Source organism: Pongo abelii, chromosome 16 (genome assembly GCF_028885655.2).
Source record: "Pongo abelii isolate AG06213 chromosome 16, NHGRI_mPonAbe1-v2.0_pri, whole genome shotgun sequence".
NCBI classification, from domain to species: Eukaryota; Metazoa; Chordata; class Mammalia; order Primates; family Hominidae; genus Pongo; species Pongo abelii.
This window is the reverse complement of record NC_072001.2, coordinates 104,920,218-104,939,711: the sequence shown is the minus strand read 5'-3', so window position 1 is coordinate 104,939,711 and position 19,494 is coordinate 104,920,218. Positions and strand designations below refer to the sequence as shown.

At 42.0% G+C, this 19,494-nt stretch overlaps 1 protein-coding gene across 2 annotated transcripts in view; it reads left to right on the top strand.

The window, feature by feature from the left end:
• Positions 1-19,494, top strand: part of TARS3 (threonyl-tRNA synthetase 3) — a 71,336-nt gene that overhangs the window by 9,667 nt on the left and 42,175 nt on the right. For both annotated transcript variants that reach the window (XR_008513831.1, XM_024232835.2), the window contains exons 4-10: positions 219-342; positions 3,322-3,443; positions 6,414-6,531; positions 9,623-9,687; positions 11,430-11,508; positions 12,955-13,101; positions 14,180-14,278. Coding sequence is in view for 1 of the 2 variants with exons in the window: in XM_024232835.2 (XP_024088603.2) it covers positions 219-342; positions 3,322-3,443; positions 6,414-6,531; positions 9,623-9,687; positions 11,430-11,508; positions 12,955-13,101; positions 14,180-14,278 (754 nt within the window). In the remaining variant the exon portion in view is untranslated. The remainder of the gene's footprint in view (positions 1-218; positions 343-3,321; positions 3,444-6,413; positions 6,532-9,622; positions 9,688-11,429; positions 11,509-12,954; positions 13,102-14,179; positions 14,279-19,494) is intronic.

Sequence of the window (19,494 nt, the reverse complement as noted above, 5' to 3'; positions counted from 1 at the left end):
GCTTTCTCAGTTTTCCAAGTTTTTTTTTAAACAGTGAATGTGTATGACTTTTCTACATAAAATAAATATTGCAAAACAAGAAATATCTGTCCTATTAGTTTATGTTTGTACTTTTTATACACTTCAAAAAAAAAAAAAACCTAGAAATTCTTTTACTCTTTTAAGGAACCATTGTAACTATGACGAAGTTAACTCCCAAGTGGCTTTTGTCTTCCTAGTCAGGAACTGGCTGAAAGCACAGTAATAGCCAAAGTCAATGGTGAACTGTGGGACCTGGACCGCCCATTGGAAGGGGACTCTTCTCTAGAGCTGCTTACATTTGATAATGAGGAAGCTCAAGCTGTGAGTATTTAAAAACCAGACAGCCAAACTTTGGGTGGTTATGTTGTAAACTACATTATATAAAAGGCCACATATTGAAGTCACGAATGTTGAGTTTTTTGGGGGTTTCTAAGATTTAAAATTTGAATATTGATGTTTAATAAATATTTGTGGCATGAATGTATACAAATACATGTCAGTTTTTAAAGTAGCCCATATTTATAATTTCTTTCTTTCTTTTTTTTTTTGAGATGGAGTCTTACTCTGTCACCCAGACTGGAGTGCAGTGTTGCCATCACGGCTCACTGCAGCCTCAGCCTCCCCTGGCTCAGGTGATCCTCTCACCTCAGCCTCCCAGCTGCCTGGGACTACAGGTGCACACCACCACACTCAGCTAATTTTTCATATTTTTTGTAGAGACAGGGTTTTGCTATGTTGCCAGGCTGTTCTCAAACTCCTGGGCTCGAGCAGTATGCCTCCCTCGGCCTCCCATAGTGCTAGGATTACAGGTGTGAGCCACTGTGCCCAGCCTTATCGTTTCTTACAATAATCACCTCCTTAAGTTAGAATGCTTTGGTTGTTAAATCAACGTGTGTTTGAAATGAATTGTTAATAGGCCATTAAAAATGGGTCTACTTTATAATTTAATATGTATAGGAGAATTGGAAGAAATTACAAGACTCAAATATCCTCTAAATACTTAACATAATTTTCTATGAAATAAATACCACATTTTTCACATCTGCATGTGATACATGATTTCTGATGTACATTGTCGCCTGAACGTTGCAGTCGCCCTTCAAGCTGTCCATTATCTTCATAAAACCTAATTTATGATTAGCTTAGGTTACAATAATTGCAAGGCTTATGCTAAATTTCTTTAAACTGTAAGCACCATATTATAATTTCTGTTTAAAATATGCAAAGTATAACCATTAAATATCTAAACAGTACACTGTTAATAAAACCATATTTAAAAGTGATTTTCAGAAAGTTCAGTACTGTAAACTGAATTCACAACTCTCCAGCCATAGCTAGCCATGCCTCAGTTTTTATGCACTACTGTCTATGTGATATCTGCGTGTAGATATTGTACAAGAATCTTCAGTACATTCACCATGAAATTTTCGATTTTAACCCCAAAACTTATTTCTTCCTGTTTGCCTGAGTCAGTGCATTACTCCACCACATACCCAATAGCTCAACCCAGAACCTTGGAGGTTTTGTGTGATTCCTCCCCGTCCCTCAACTCCATCTCCAGTGAGGGGTAAGCCCAGTAGATTTTACTTCCTAACATATCTAGAATCTGTCCACTTCTCTCCCTCTCCATTGCCACTGCCTGAGAATCCGCACTCACCTTGTTATAGAACCACCCAAGAAACTGCCTACTTGCTGTTTTGTCCCCTGAAATTCATTCCCATCGAGCTATCAAATGATGTGTGTAAATGTAAATTTAATCATTTTGCTTAAACCCTTTAATGCATCCCATTGCATTTGGAGTAAAATGCAAGCTCCTCCCCAAGGCCTGCATGGTCTCTGGCCCTTCCTTACCTCTCTAACCTTTCTCAAGCTATGCTTTGTCACACCCCCTATGTGTTAGTCACACAGGCCTTCCCGAGTCCCCGTGAATGCAGGACACTCACTGTTTTTCTGTATTACAGAGCCCTGTTCATCTCCTTTTAAACACTCTTCTCGTCTTAGAATTATGCACATCCAGGTTTGTTTATTGCCTGTGTCTTCGCCAATAGGCTGTACCTGTGTGGGGGCTGTGACTATGTCTGTTTCTTCCACTATTGTATACCCAGCACAGTGTTTGGCTCAACAAATATGTAGGTGTGGACAGTGCACCACGTGGGAGATTTGGGCTGATGCTAGCAGTCAGCCTGCCGTCCTAGCAGCATCCAAAGGAGCAGTGCTGTGCCCTAAGGACTGACCCTCTGGGTCTGTCTGCAAATCATATCCCAGCCTACTGCTGTGGGCTGGGATTGCACATAGTGCTCCATCATCTGACTCCTTCTGCTTTGATTCATTTTATCAAACAGCTCTTTAGTTGTAACTTGCTTTCTATTTAATAAAAAGAAAGAAAGTGCTGAAAGATGAGTTGATTATCTTACTCCTTTGGTACCTATATTTATTTGGTGACTTTGGTTAGTTTCAGTTTATCCATAAACTAAAATGAATTCCTTGGGAACTCAAAACAGTATCAACTTTTTAAACTTGGAGGACTGACAACCGGGCTCTGGACTGTGACTGATGAACCCATATATACACTAATCAGGGGTCCCAGGCAGCCAGCAGACGTTCCCTGGCAACACTTTTTTCTTCCTGAGACATCTTTCAAACTTCCACAGTCACATGCTATTCAACACACGAAGACTGCTGTGGAGATGCAGGATCTCATTAACTCTAGTGGTGTCAGGAACACTTCAGTGCTCTGTGTCCAGCTCAGAGAGGGTGCGCCTGGAGAAAAGGAGACAGCTAGCATGAACACTTCAGTGCTCTGTGTCCAGCTCAGAGAGGGTGCCCCTGGAGAAAAGGAAGACAGCTAGCATGAACACTTCAGTGCTCTGTGTCCAGCTCAGAGAGGGTGCCCCTGGAGAAAAGGAAGACAGCTAGCATCTGGCACTCCTTGGCCTTCCCCCTACTCTGGGCTTCAATCAGGTTTGCACACAGCTGCTCTGCTGGCTGTTCTGAGAGATGTTCATCCCTCGTGGCTGACATGCACAGAGGAAATGGGGTTGTAGCCGAGCTCTAGCTGCCACTCTCAGCAGAGCAGCTTCACACTGGCACTGAGCAAGTGGCTCTGGTGGAATGTCAGGGAGGGCTCAGAAAGCATTCTCTTCTAAGTGGGTGTTGAAGATTCTCCTTTCAAGTTGATGTTGCTGCCCTTGGTCTTGCCATTTATCTCCTTAAAATTTTCTACTGGTTTACATCATTTTACTACTAATTTTCCATGACATACTTTTGGTGGCTAATGGCCTGTCTGTCCATGCCATGCAGGTGTACTGGCACTCCAGTGCTCACATTCTTGGGGAGGCCATGGAGCTTTACTATGGAGGCCACCTGTGCTACGGTCCGCCCATTGAAAATGGATTTTATTATGACATGTTCATTGAAGACAGGTAACACACTGAATACTGGCTTGTGAATGCATGTGTTTCAATTGTATTGTTTTGTAATGGTTATATACTAGCTTAGTAACTATATACTGTTGGCCCTTACATAATGTGGGGTTAGGGGCACCGATGCCCATGCAGTTGAAAATCCGAGTTCAGCTTGTGATTCTTCCTAAACTTAACTAATAGCCTGTTGTTAGCTAGATGCCATAATGAAAACATAAACAGTTGAGTACCACATACTTTGTATCTTATGTGTATTATATACTGTATTCTTAAAATAAGCTAGAGAAAAGAGATGTTAAGAAAATCATAAGGAAGAGAAAATGTATTTACCATTCATTTAGTGGAAGTGGATCATTATAAAGCTCTTCATCTTCACGTTGAGTAGGCTGATGAGGAAGTGGAAGGGTTGGTCTTGCTGTCTCGGGGTGGCAGAGGCAGAAGAAAATCCACATATAAGTGGACCCATGCAGTTCTAACCTTTGTTGTTCAAGGGTCAACTGTATTGCATAATATGATTATAGATTGGTTGACCAATTTTGAAAATTATTTTTAGTTTAGAAATGGTCTAAGGCATTTAACTAAACATTATTTTTAGTCAAATCTAGTTTAGATTCAAGAGATACTTCTAAGATTGTTTTCTTTTTTGTCCCCAGAAGAATATGATGTGCTATTTATGTAATCTTGGACTTGCTAGAGCATGGTATTAATTAAGACCAGAATTGAAAGCTTAATTCCTAGAGAGAGGTTAGTTTAATTCGCTCCACGAAAATCAAGGACATCGTTAACCTCAGCCAAACGTCTCACATAGTTGAGTGCCGGACAGGGATGTGTCACAGACGCGTCACATTCCATAGGCCTATGCTTGAATCGTTAGCAAACAGCCAGCCTCGTCCACCTCCTGCCATGAATTCCTCATAGCTCTTAAGGGTACCTCCAGCTGCCACAACCAAAACCTCTGATCCTTCTACTTCCTCCCTCCTCTTCACCACCACCCCACCATCCAGTTGTTTAATCCAGTTCTGCCAATTTTATCTCCTAAATAGTTCTCCCACCCTCCTCTGCTTCTCTCACTTCTGCCTTAAGTTAGCCCCATGGCATCTCTGGCCTGGATGACTATGGTGCATTTTGTCTTTACCTTCTCCTGCACACTGCTTAATGACCTCCCCAACCAAGCATCCAATGCTCTGTAGCTACTACTTACAGACTTGCCCAGTCTGAACCACTATTACTCACAACCGTGAAACTGTTTACCTACAACACTTCTGATCTCAAAGGTGTGGGTTTTTTTTCCACATCAACGGTCAGCGCTCCAACTCTCTGGACACCAACGAGATGTCTAATGATTAAACTCAATTCTGACACTATCTACCCTGAGTTAGTGCAGATCCCCCAGGTCAAAGGCTCAGTCCCACAAGACTGCCCCCAATTCAGATGCCAGCTGGAAGTCTGAGCCTTCCATACTTTTGACCTACAGGCTACAAATCCGGAGTTCCCATGACCCCATCTTTGGGTTCAATAATTTGCTAGACTGGCTCACAGAACTCAAGGAGGCACTTTACTTATCTTACCAGTGTATTATAATGGATGTTACAAAGGATAGAGATGAACAGCCTGATGAAAGAGATGCTTATGGTGAGGTATGTGGGAGGGGCGCAGAGATGCCATGTGTCTCTGGGCGCCATGCCCCAAGCACCTGGATGTGTTCAACAACCTGGAAGCTCTGTGAGTCTCGTTGTTTAGGGATTTTTATGGAGGTTTCATTATAGAGGCACAATTGATTAAATCATTGACCATTGGTGATAACCCAATCTCTAGCCCCTCTCCTCTCCCCAAAGGAGGTGGGTGGGGGTGCTGAAAGTCCCAACCCTTTAATCATGCCTTGGTCTTTCTGGTGACCAGTTCCCGTTCTGAAGCTACCTAGATGACCTAGCCACCAGTTATCTCAGCAGCACACAAAAGACACTCATATCACTCCAGAGATTTCAGGATTTTAAAAACCATGTGCCAGAAATCTGGACGAAGACCAAATCTATGTTTCTTATTGTATCACAGTATCACATCCAGTTCATCTCTTGTTAACACGGCTCCAGTATTCGTTCAACAAGATGTTTTTGCTGCCTGCTGTGTGCTCTGTGCTGGGTGCTGGTGATTCAGCAGTGAAGGAACCAGTCTGTCCTCATGGAGCTGACAGTGTTTGGGGGAAGACAGCAAATGCACAAGCAGCCATCTGCTGCCTGGTGGTAATGACTATAGGAACATCAGCCAGGTGTGGGAGGTGTGTGCCATGACAGGCAGGTGAGCAGGAAGGAGCAGGTGGCATTGAAGCAGACCGGAGTGGAGGGAGGGAGCAAGCCCTGAGGATGGGGATACTTATGACATCTGCGGGGAGAAGGTTCCAGGCCTCTGTGGGACTGTCCTGGTGTGGGGGCATGTGTGGCTTGTTTGAGGAGTGGCAAGGAAGCTAGTGTGGCAGGAGGGAGTGAGCACTGACCAGGGGGTGACTGAAAGGAAGTTAGTCCATGCATAGCGGAGGCTGAGTGCCGCTGGGAGCACCACGACTCTGCAGTCCACACAGATCTCTCCCAGCCTTGGTTCCATAGCCAGTGAGGGCAGGGACTTGATGAGCACTCCATCTGGATCTTGAGCAAAACTAAAGTATGTGAAGGGTAAGGAAGACCGCACAGAAGAACAGGCCTCAGAGGAGCTCACAGTCCACCTGGGTGTCTCCTAGCAGGGTTTCCTGCTCACCTTGCAGCAGAGGAGAAATGAGGCAGGTGGTGGCACCTGTTGATGCCCAGTCTCCTTCATTGAGACACAAGAGTAGTGACTGTATGAACATTTGACTTTCTGAAGTCCTGGAACAATAAGACAGCAGATTCAAATGTGTCACTGCTGAGGCTCCAGGACAAAGGGAAGAGGGAATGCATAATGTCTGGAAGATGGATGTCGGTTCTCTGCTCTTCTTTTTAGAGCAGTGTCCAGCACAGAACTGTCAGCCCTGGAGAATATATGTAAAGCCATCATAAAAGAAAAGCAACCTTTTGAAAGACTAGAAGTCAGCAAGGAAATCCTCCTGGGAATGTTTAAGGTAACTTGGGGAAACTCCTAAACCTCTTACTAAGAATATTAAAAATCAGTGTAGACTAGCTTCCCCACCTTCCCCCAAATAATTAGCTGTTGCTCACCAAATTGTTCTAATTCTGTTAAGCTGCTGTGAGGTTGTTACCAGTTACTTGCTGTGACATTTCCCTCCCCATCTATTTCCTGAACATTTGAGGGGAGACATAGGTAGGTAAAGGGCCAGGTGAATAATTTTCACATGTGTGTTTATAAATCTGATTAATTCTGAGTATTGTGAATATCTGTCCCCTAAATTCAACAATATTTATAATCCCATATAAAATGCTGCCTTTTTCTCTTTTCTGTGGGAGTTTTCTATTAATTTTTGTTTCAGATTTTAACCTAGAGTAACCTGTGTAAAACAGTAACTTTCTCTTTATATTTTTTTGACCAACGACTTAAATATATTTCTGATTTTATGTTTTAAAACATACATATTGGAGAAAACATACATTTTGTTTTTTATTTTTTGGATTTTTTTTTTGAGACAGAGTCTCTCTCTGCCTCCCAGGCTAGAGTGCAGTGGCACTACCTTGGCTCACTGCAACCTCCGCCTCCTGGGTTCAAGCAATTCTCCTGTCTCAGTCCCTCAGCTGGGACTGCAGGCATTGCCACCATGCCTGGCTAATGTTTCTATCCTTTTAGTAGAGACGAAGTTTTGCCATGTTGGCCAGGCTGGTCTTGAATTCCTGACCTCAAGTGATCTACCTGCCTCAGCCTCCTGAAGTGCTGGGATTACAGGTGTGAGCCACCGCGCCCAACCAAAAACATGTATTTTGAAAACACAGTATTATTAGTTTTGTGGGCTTGAATAAAAAAATAGAGTTGGTTTTGGTAAAAAGTTTCAGTATTTTTTGTGCAGTAAAATACATAACATATAAAATTTACCATTTAATCCTTTCTAAGTATACAGTTCTGTGGCATTAAGTACATTGACAATGTTGTCAAACCATCACCACCACCCAGCTCCAAAGCTTTTTATCTTGCCAGTCAGAAACTCTATACCCATTAAACATTAGCTCCCCATTCCCACCCTGCCCCCAGCCCCTGGCCACCACCATTCTACTCTCCGTCTCTGAATTTGGTTCCTGTAGGCACTTCATATCAGTGGAATCATGACAATATTTATCCTTTTGTGACTGGCTTGTTTCACTCAGCAAAAAGTCCTCAAGATTCATCCATATTTTAATGTGTGTCAGAATCTCCTTCCTTTATAAGGCTGAATAATATTCCATTGTACAGATAGACCACATTTTGTTTATCCATTCATCCACCTATAGACACTTGGGTTGCTTCTACCTTTTGGCTGCTATTGTGAACAATGCTGCTGTGAACATGGGTGTGTAAAGTTCTGTTTGAGTCTCTGCTTTACTTCTTTTGGGAATATACTTAGAAGGGGAATTTCTGGATCCTCTGGCAGTTCTGTTTTTAAGTTTTTGAGAACTCCCCATACCATTTGGTGCAGTGGCTACCCCATTTTACAGTCCCACCAGTGATGCACAAGGGGCTCAGTTTTTCCACATCCTTGCCAACACTTGTTTTATTTTTTTTAATCATAGACATCCTAATGGTTGTGAAGTGGTATCTCATTGGGGTTTTGGTTTTGATTTGCATTTCTCTAATGACGTAGTGATGGTGAGCATCTTAATGGTTGTGAAGTGGTATCTCACTGGGGTTTTGGTTTTGATTTGCATTTCTCTAATGACGTAGTGATGGTGAGCATCTTAATGTGCTTATTGGCCATTTGTGTATTTTCTTGAAGAACTGTCTTTGGAGAAATGTCTGTTCAGCTCTTTTGCCCATTTTTGAATTAGGTTTTTTGTATTTGAGTTATAAGAGTTCTTGATATATTCTGAATATCCATTTCTTAACAGATATGTGATTTGCAAATATTTAATTCTGTGGGTTGCCTTTTTTGTAGCTACTTTTAAGAACTAAACACAATCTTTGTTAAGGAAAATGATTTGATGTGAATATATAGATATGAAACAGCTAAATCATACAGATATGGGTTTTTCTCCCAACAGCTAGCTCCTTTAAATAGTTATTTAATATAAAGTGCCTTGTATACCCTGATAATAATGATGGAAGCAGAAAAGAAAGGAAAAGGAAAAGAAAAGAAACCCTTAGTTTTATAAATATATCATCATTACTATAAACTTTGCTTTTATTTTTATACAAATTAGTAATAAGCTGTGTCCTGTCAGAATTTTATTGATTAATGTAGTTAAAATGAGATCTTCTAGAACAGTACTGCCCAATAGAAACGTAATGGAATCCACAAGTCTGAGCTACATGTGTAACCTTACATTTTATGGCAGCTACATTTTAAAAGTAAAAGCTGCAATTAATTTTAACAAATTTTTTAACCCAATATATAAAAAGTATAATTTCAATGGTAGCCAGTATAAAGAATGATTAATGAATGATTTTATTCTTCTTTTTGCAACATTATACTTCCAAAGTCCAGTGTGTTTTATACTCACTGCACATCTTCTTTCAAATTAGTGGCATTGGAGGCCAGGTGTGGTGGCTCACAGCTGTAATCCCAGCACTTTGGGAGGCCAAGGCAGGTGGATCACTTGAGGTCAGGAGTTTGAGACCAGCCTGGCCAACATAATGAAACCCTGTCTCTACTAAAAATACAAAAATTAGCACATAGTAAAAATAGAAAAAATAAAATACAGGCATGGTGGTACATGCCTGTAATTCCAGCTACTCGGGAGGCTGAGGCAGAATCGCTTGAACCTGGGAGACAGACGTTGCAGTGAGCCAAGATGGCGCCACTGCACTCTAGCCTGGGTGAGGGAGTGAGACTCTGTCTCAAAAACAACAACAACAACAACAAATTAATGGCGTTTGAAATTCCCAGTAGCCACGTGGCTTGTGGCCTCCATGCTGCACGGTGTCGCTCAAGGCTGTGAGCTGTTTGTATCCCTCGTGTCTCAGCACCTAGAACATCAGTAGATGACCTTTCAATGTTTCTTGAAAAAAAGTAGAGTTGTTTTCTTCATTTAAACGTTGTGTGTAATAATGTGTAAATATGTTTTGCTTTGTAGTACAATAAATTTAAATGCCGCATTCTGAATGAGAAGGTTAACACTGCAACTACCACCGTGTACAGGTTTGTGTCCACACGTTAAATGCCGCTCAGTGGTAAACTTGAAGGTGTTAGCAGTAGAGGCCGAGTTTGTTTTCTGGTTGGAGATCGATTTTTCAAGTTGTGTAGTTGATGTTCTACTGTAGTTACAATCTTCAAAATGTTTTCACTAAGGAGAAATGATTATTTTCCCCTTTCTAGTAATCAGGACAGTACTGAGACCCATATTTTGTTTCCTGGGTGTCAGCTATAACAGGATTTTTCTCCATGTGAGTGATACTTTTGGGAAAGGAGTTTCTATTCTGTCCTTCCACGTTCCTATTAATGTGGCAGTGGGGGCCATTACAAGCCATCTCCTCGGCAGTGATTCTCTGCCTCATACTTACTGTCCAGAGTGCAAGTGTAGAAGAGTCTGCCCCATTGTCCAGAGTCCAAGTGTACAATCTTCATGCATTAGCAGGATACTCATGATGAGACAAAAAGAAAATACTGGAAAACAAGGGCAGGATCAAATGTAAGAGGAGACAAGCGAAGTTAATACCAGAATCACTTAGCTCTGTTCGTTTAACCTCAGGTTCCTGAGCGCCTTTTTATTTATTCATGTGTATACGCCTTATATGTAATTGCTGTTCCCCTTTCCGTGTGTTCCGGCCATCTGGGTGCTGCGAGGACTATCACAGTACCGGCTTAGAAGACCTGGTATTTATTTAATTATAACCACAGATATTCTCCCTCGTGGTACTTAGTTTCCACAGTCAAGGACTTATGGTTCTCTGGTTTAATTGTACTGTAAGTAAAATCATATGCCTTTGTGCAAAGCTGTGCACGGTGCATTTCTTTAAAATAAATGAAAATGTAGAAAACAGGCTTAAGTTTTAAATTTCTGGCTTCTCATGCTTGAGCTGTTGGGTTTTAGAACCTTACTTAGGTCAATATTGACACTTTTTGTAGTTTTTCAGTTTGAATGGCTTGTATTTAATTTTTGAAAACAAAAAAAGTAAAGCTTTTCTTTTATGGCTTTCTTTTCTTTTTTTTTTTTTTAATTTTTTGAGATGGAGTCTTGCACTGTTGCCCAGGCTGGAGTGCGATGGTGCAACCTCAGTTCTCCGCAACCTCTGCCTCCCAGGTTCAAGTGATTCTCCTGCCTCAGCCTCCCAAGTAGCTGGGATTACAGGCACCCACTACCATGCCCAGCTAATTTTTTATATTTTTTAGTAGAGACAGAGTTTCACTATGTTGGCGAGGCTGGTCTCGAATGCCTGACCTCGTGATCCACCCGCCTTGGCCTCCCAAAGTGCTGGGATTACAGGTGTGAGCTGCCACACCCGGCCCTGTGGCTTTCTATTTAAAGGTTAGAGTATTGAAGCCTTTCATGCTAATTTGGCATTCCTTCCTTTCATCTGAGTGTTGCTTACAAGCTCTCTCCCTGGAAAACAATACACAAAGACTGGCCATTGAAAGAGATGACATTTTCGTGTTTGCCAGTCTGTAAGCCAGTCCCTTTTTGTATTCATTGTAATTTTTAAGTTTTTAATCAGAGAATTGCATAGTTTCTTTCAGAAGATGTTCTGTGGTTTTTGAATCCAGAGGGCAGAGTGGACTCTGAGGCTAGATGAATCGCCTCTCTCCTTCACCCTAAATTAAAAATGGCATTGCTACATATAAATAAGTGAAGCTCTACCTAAAACATAGGATATTATGGCTTGTAATGAATAGTCCAAAACACTGTAACTGTGCCTGAGCGTGTCCTAAATATTTCATTGTAGGTGCGGTCCATTAATTGACCTTTGCAAAGGTCCACATGTAAGACACACTGGAAAAATTAAAACCATCAAAATTTTTAAGGTAAGGATTGATTTTTTTTGAATACAGCAAACTTAAGGTGCACTAGCTATTAAAGGATTTCAATCGTATCTTGTAGTCTGAACATCATGATATTTTAAAATATTTCATTCTTATTTGATGAAAACTAATAAAATCATTTAGAATTTTGATAATTAGAACACTATAGGTAGCTTTTATCATTTTACCTTACTGTAAGTGTTATAACATTTCTTTTTCATACAATATTTTATTTTATTTTTTATTTTTCTGGGACAGAGTCTTGCTGTGTTGCCCAGGCTGGAGTGCAGTGGTGTGATCTTGGCTCACTGCAATCTCCGCCTCCTGGGTTCAAGCGATTCTCCTGCCCCAGCCTCCTGAGGAGCTGGGATTACAGGCGTGCACCACCACACCTGGCTAATTTTTGTATTTTTAGTCGAGATGGGGTTTTACCACGTTGGTCAGGCTGGTCTCGAACTCCTAACCTCGGGTGATCCGCCTGCCTCGGCCTCCCAAAGTGCTGGGATTATAGGCATGAGCCACTGCACCTGGCCTTCTTCATACACTATTTTAAAGTATTGTTCTGTATACTGTGGTTTTCTTGAGTAGCCCTGATGTGAGCCAGAGTGTTTGTCTGCATGTGAAAGTAACGCACTGCGGGATAAAGAGAACAGCAGAAGGGATGTGATGTTGTAATGGAGAGAACATCGCTCTGGGATTAGGAGGCATGGGACTCACTTGCCAGTCCCAGCCTTTCTTGGCTTTGATTTTCTTACAGGTAAAATGGGGCTGGCTGATGGCACTGTTCTTAATCATTGACTGTAGGTCAGCAAGACCAACCTTTACTTCCCTATACCTACTGTCTGTTCTGCCCCGTCCTTGGTGATTATGATTGCTGCTTAGCCTTCCCTCCTGTCTGTGCGCTCTCACTGTCATTCCCAGAATCCGTAGCAGACTCTACATAATTTGCTGGTTAATGGTGTAATTTAGGCTGGGAAGGTTTTGTTAGAATCCATTTTAAGATTGTTCCCAGCACTACAAAAAGTCTTCTTTAAACTTTGTTGATTTTGTTTGTTTGTTTGATTTTGAGAGAAGGTCTTGCTTTGTCACCCAGGTTGGAGTGCAGTGGCACAAACACTGCTCACTGCAGCCTCAACCTCCTGGGCTCAACAGTCCTCCTGCCCCAGTCTCCTGAGTAGCTGGGATTACAGGCGTGTGCCATCGTGCCTGGCTAGTTTTTGTATTTTCTGTACAGATGGGGTTTTGCCACGTTGTCCAGGCTAGTCTCAAACTCCTGAGCTCAAATGATCTAACCACCTTGGCCTCCCGAAGTGCTGAGATTATAGGCATGAGCTACCATGCAGGGCCGCTTTGTTGATATTATAGTGGAAAATTGCGTTCATATTTAAGAGCAGTTTTACTTACAACTGAATGTTTGATGTATTTACCAAAATCCTGTTTGATATTTAGAATTCCTCAACATATTGGGAGGGCAATCCCGAAATGGAAACATTGCAGAGGATCTATGGAATATCCTTTCCTGATAACAAGATGATGAGAAACTGGGAAAAGTTCCAAGAGGAAGCAAAGAACCGAGATCACAGGAAGATTGGGAAGGTATGCCCCACATCTTAATCACTAGAGATGGAATCATGAGCCAACATAGGAATGTTTCTGTCTCACAAAACTAAATTGCTTTAAAAATAAGATTTCTTCTTCTTCTCTTCTATTTTGCTGGCACTCATAGTCTGCTGCTGAGTTCTTTCATTTTAATACCCCAGATGTCTTCTACCCTCTTTCCTTCCTATATCTTTTATTAATTTTTGAAAATTGTACCCTCCTCTTATTTGTGTCATGATATAAAAATAAAGTTGTTTTTGGTGAAACCCCACCTCTACTAAAAATACAAAAAAAGTAGCTGGGCATGGCAGTGCGCGCCTGTAGTCCCAGCTACTCTGGAAGCTGAGGCAGGAGAATCACTTGGGCGTGGCAGCAGAGGTTGCAGTGAGCTGAGATCGCGCCACTGCACTCCAGCCCGGGCGACAGAGTGAGACTCAGTCTCAAAAAAAAAAAGAGTTGTTTTTCACATTCTGTGCACTTCATAGCATCCTTTGTATCTGGGAGACAGAGCAGCGTGTAGAAGGAAAAACTCAAATTGGAAAGCAGCTCGGCCTGAGCTTTAGGCCCAGTCCTTGTACTCACTAGTTGTGTTAGATGATGGGCAAGCCCCATGTCCTTGTCTTCCTTGCTGGGTAGCCTTGCAGGGTGGCTGTGAAGACAGAAACTGGGTGATGGTGCCTGGTACAGGATAGGCTCTCAGTAAGTGACAGCCAGGATGATGATCATCATCACCTAAAGCCCACCTCCTGCGATGAACTTTTTTGGTCTTTTTACCATGTTGTCTCCCCATGAGTGCCATACTCCAAGTGCGCCAAGTAAGAAAATTCGCAGAAAATAGCAGAAGGTGAAGTAAAAGCTAAGTTCAAAGCTAATTAGGCATAAATATGAATGGAAATTTTACATATGCTGTTGCATGCATTTAGGTATAAGTGTTGAATGGCCTTGGAATGTCTGTTACTAGAGAAGATGGAAATAACTGAGTATTATATGTTTTATTCCCAGCATATCATGTGTGTGCAGTAAATATTAAGCAATAGCAGATGACATTTGAAATGCAATTATTGTTTCAATATAGGAACAAGAACTTTTCTTTTTCCACGATTTGAGTCCTGGAAGCTGTTTTTTCCTTCCCAGAGGAGCCTTCATTTATAATACACTTACGGATTTCATACGAGTAAGTTAACTTTAAAATGTTTTATTCTTATTCAGTTCCAGTTTACATTTTTACTATTTTCTGTCATAATAAAGTGGTCAAGCATTTCCATTAATTTTACTTTGGTAACATTAATAAGAATTTTGAGGTTAAAAGTGAGATACTGGCCAGACACGGTGGCTCACACCTATAATCCCAGCACTTTGGGAGGCCGAGGTGGGCAGATCACCTGAGGTCAGGAGTTCAAGACCAGCCCGGCCAACATGGTGAAACCCTGTCTCTACTAAAAATACAAAAATTAGCCGAGTGTGGTGGTGCACGCCTGTAATCCCAGCTACTCGGGAGGCTGGCAGGAGAATTGCTTGAACCTGGGAGGCAGAGGTTGCAGTGAGCTGGGATTGTGCCACTGCACTCCAGCCTGGTGACAGAGCAAGACTCTATCTCAAAGGAAAAAAAAAAAGTGAGGTACTAGATTGTACCTTCTAATAATAACATGGAGATAATTTCTGTTTTCCCTGAATACATTCCTGGATTTCATAAAATTCACTTTTTGTCCATATAAGTTTCTAAACCATGTAGAATATAAAGGTAAGCATTAGACTAAGTGTGGCACTCCCTGTGAAAAAGAAGAAAGGAGAAAGTGCCATCTCTGGTACAGAGTGTTAAACCATGAAGCATTGCTTCTCCAAATGTGCTCCATGGGCCACTGATGCTTCCCTTTGCCTATAGCATGACTCCCAGGTGATTTGGCAGCTGCAGAGGAAAGAGGAAAAAACCAATAGTGCAAAATACCTACCTGTAATACAAGTTCATAGGTGGGAAAGTCTTTAGTATTTACATGATAAGGACTGTGTAGATAGTGTTCAGAGGTGATCCGGGTGGACTACTGGGATTACATTTCCATGCTTGCACTGTTTTGTCTTTCCTATAATCATTACCTAAATTTTTCATTTACTTAGATTTTTATGTGCCTACCACTAATTCATGCTCAGATTTCTCTCAAAAACTACAAATCTCCTTGCAACATATTCTGTGATGATTCAGGTAATTGCTCAGTAATTTTTTTTTTCAAATTTGGTCCTACTCCAGAATTAACTTGCTACTAAGATTCTTGCAAACCTGATGGCTTAGGACTTCTTTTCATCATCATCTTGGCCGCTCCCCTCATGTCTCTTCCTATGCTGAGTCCCTTTTCCTGGTCCCTGTCTGTCTCTTCATTGCTTATCTTTAATTCTCATTTGGGGATCACTTTCTTCAGTAACTTTCTGAGAAGAGAATCCATGGCATGTGGCCTGCGCTGGTTATCCTCTGTTTGCTTCTCCAGTCTTTTTCGCCTTCCTTTTCTTCTTGTGCGGTGCCCCTGGAGGCTGACCTCTCTGTATTCTATCACCTGGGGTACACATCTTCCAGTAGGGACTGGCCAATGCAAGGCAGTGGTAGGAGATCAGAGGGCGGTGGAAGAGACTTGAAGAATCACTGAAGATTATCAGAGATTTAGATTTAGGCAGGTGGTGATGACCATCACAGCTGCAGATTTGGATGTGCTGTCTTTTCTGGAAAATCACCATGGCCCCTGGCACCTTGTACTCTCAAGTCGGGAGTACAATAGATGGAGAATAAACGGAAAGCTTTTACGGTGGCATTAAGGGGATCTCTTATTTTTTATAGATGCAAGACAGATGTGGCTGAGGAGCAGGAGCAGGGCCTGAGTGTGAGGGTCACCAAACTGTAAAGGCATTTAAATGCACAAACCCAATGATCTCTTATTCTAAGGTAAGGGCACTGCTTAGGAAGGCATGGGTCCCTGAGGCTTGGAATGGGGATATTTGACAGACACAGATGACACTGAGAACTTTGAATTTCTAGATACCTTTGTCTGAAGGAATTGGCCTTACCCTGAAAAAAACCGTTTAGGGAACTCAGCTGTTTTTTCTGTTGGTTTTTTGTTATTATGGTTGTGTCACTTCCCATATCAAGTAATATTTTATTAGATGCCAAATATGATATTTAATTTAAGTGTAGAGGCTCTAGATGATGTTATCTCCCACTGGAGCATTCACCCTCTGCCACTATTAAAGACTGATCATTCAGTTCAATCAGAGATTGCACTGGGTTAGGGCTGGCTCCCATTTTAATAAGATTCAACTTTTGATTCCTTTTTCTAGGCCATGACCCCCTTGGGTTTCCAATTGACAGGCTGGTGGGTCTATGTCTTTTCAGCCCCAAAGGACTGTAGGGAAGTCCATTGTACTCTTCCAGCGTGTTCTTTTCTTAACAAATAATTCCAGGGCTCATCTAATTGCTACATTGGCTCAAAAATCCAAGATGTCATCTGAATCAGGCCTAGATGCAGATGAGGCTCCTCAGGTGCAGTTTCTTGGGAGCAGATTATCAAGTACGTTTCCTCTACATTTTAAGACCTGTGAACTAAAAACTCAAGTTATCTATCAGCCACCTCATCCTCCTATCTCCCTCACATTATAAAATGGTGCTTGAGGAAAATAATGCAGTAGATAGTCTTATTCAAAAAGGAGGGGGGTAGAGTAGGAGGCACATAGTAGTCACCATCTGTAGAAATTCTGGTATCTACCAATCATCACTGCCCCAGGGTCAAAAGATACACTTTGATTAAGATCCAGTTTTGCTCTGCCTGGCTGTGATTCTGCCCTCTAAGTCATCCTTTCTCTTCCATAAGAAATGGCCCATATGTGCTTTAGGGTAGCTTTCTTTTAAAAAAAAAAAATTTATTTATTTTATTTTTTATTTTTTATTTTTCTTTGAGATGGTGTCTCGCTCTGTTGCCCAGGTTGGAGTGCAGTGGCATGATCTTGGCTCACTGCAACTTCCTGCCTCCCAGGCTCACGCCATTCTCCTGCCTCAGCCTCCCAAGCAGCTGGGACCCCAGGCGCCCGCCACCACGCCAGGCTTTTTGTATTTTTAGTAGAGACAGGGTCTCCCTGTGTTAGCCAGGATGGTCTCGATCTCTTGACTTCGTGATCCGCCTGCCTCAGCCTCCCAAAGTGCTGGGATTACAGGCGTGAGTCACCGTACCCAGCCTGGGGTAGCTTTGTTCTCAACCTGATTCATTCCTGTAGAAGGCTGGGGGGATCCAAAGCCCTCATTTCATTTTGTGCTGCCTTTCAATCTAAGCTAGTACAATTCCTTTAAAAACTTTGTGAGGCCTTTTCTATAAATTTATCATCAACACGGTTAGATAAAAGCCACATCCACATCTTTCTGACACAGATCCTTCTTTGCCTAGGCGGCTAGTATGAGACAATAGTATGCTGCAGAGTCTTCAAAGCCTTCGTGTTTAACTGAAAGGGTCTACAAAGCACACTCCTAAGACTTTCAGAAGCCTTACTAGATGCACTTACAGTGGATCATTCTGAGGTTTTCACAGAGTGCCTTACAGCCCCGCCCTTAAGATCTTTACCATAAGACTGTGTGCTTTGATGATTATAATCTGAATTTGATCCGTGTCCTGAAGCCTCATGAGTCTTTTTTGGGACAGTCTAAGGATAAGAAGGTTTCATTTTTGAACCCAGCATGTCCTGGTGGCTTTATGTTTCCTCTAAACTTGGCTCAAAAAGTTAATTAGTTTCACCTTTGGTTTATACCTCTTTTCTTGTATTTTACCGTACGGAGCCAAAAATCGGCTGTCATTTTCTACGTTCTGCCTGGACATCTCCCCAGCTAAGTCCATGAGTTCTTTGGGTACCCTTTCTGTTTCCGTGTTACTTCTGGTGACAGTGTTACCCACCATCTGTTTCTGGCACCTCGTAATAAGAATCTCTTCTAGCTTCTGCCCACCACCTGGCCCCAAAGATACATGTTTTAGGTTATTGTTATGTCAACTGAAGAATCATGAGATTCATAAAATTATAAAGGATAGCTTCATTTCTTCTGAGGGGTTGCAGCCTGAAATCCTGCAGGCTGGGAAGCTTCGTAGCTTCTGGCAGAAACCAGAAGCAGGCATTTCAAGGGAGGGAAAAGTAAGACAGGAATTTATGCTGATGAGATTGGCCAAGTATAAATATTTAACAGGTTATAAGAAGAGCTATGAATATTCACAAAGGGGGCACATGTATATACATAGTAAGCAAACATGCATGTTACATGCATCCCTTGTTCACTTTGGGGTGGAGACTTAATGCATTTAAATTAGGCTGTATAACCAAAAGGTCAAATGGAGGACACAGAGGCATCCTGTGTGCAGCCTTTATAAACCAACCAGAACCAGTACATGGTGAGTGGTCTTTTAACAGGAAGGAATGCTGCTCAGTTGTGTAAATCAGTGGTGGAACAAGTCTTTCAAAAGGGCTTGTTTCTGTTTAACTCTTAGGAAAGAAAGGCTAATGGTTGTTAGTGACAGAGTGGGTATAATTAGGCATGTCCAACCTCCTGTCACTACCAGTAACTCAGTTTTTAAGGTTTCTCTGGGGTCCTTTGGCCAAGAGGGTGTCTGTTCTGTCAGTTGGGGAGCTTAGGATTTTATTTTTATTTCTCAGTTATAGCAGTACCTACATCCAGTGCAAAATTCTGTTCTGGATGGCTATTGCAGCATAGCAAAGTATCCCAGAACTTAATAGTTTAAAACTGCTATTTCATCATTACTGTCTTTCATAGTTCCAAATTTTAGGCTCCTCTGGGTGGTTCTTGGATTGGGTCCCTTACATGACTGTATTCAGGTAGAGTCTCATGCCAGGGTTATTGATTGAAGAATGTCCCCTTCCCATCATAGAAAGACGAAAAACATCAGGCATTGGCAAGAATGTGGAGCAAGTATAACACTTACTGCTGGTAGGAATGTAAGTAGAAGTACTTTGTAGCAGTTTGGCATTTCTTATAAAGATAAACATGCCCCACTTTTTTTTTTTTTTTTTTTTTTTTTTTTTTTTTTTTTTTTCCGAGACAGAATCTCGCTCTGTGGCCCAGGCTGGAGTGCAGTGACACGATCTCAGCTCACTGCAAGCTCCGCCTCCTGGATTCATGCATTCTCCTGCCTCAGCCTCCCGAGTAGCTGGAACTACAGGCGCCTGCCACCATGGCCTGGCTAATTTTTTTGTATTTTTAGCAGAGACCGTGTTAGCCAGGATGGTCTCAATCTCCTGACCTCGTGATCCACCCACCTCAGCCTCCAAAAGTGCTGGGATTACAGGCATGACCCACCGCTGAGCCCGGCCTTTTATTTTTTTATTTTTTTATTTTTTTCCTAAGACGGAGTTTTGCCCTTG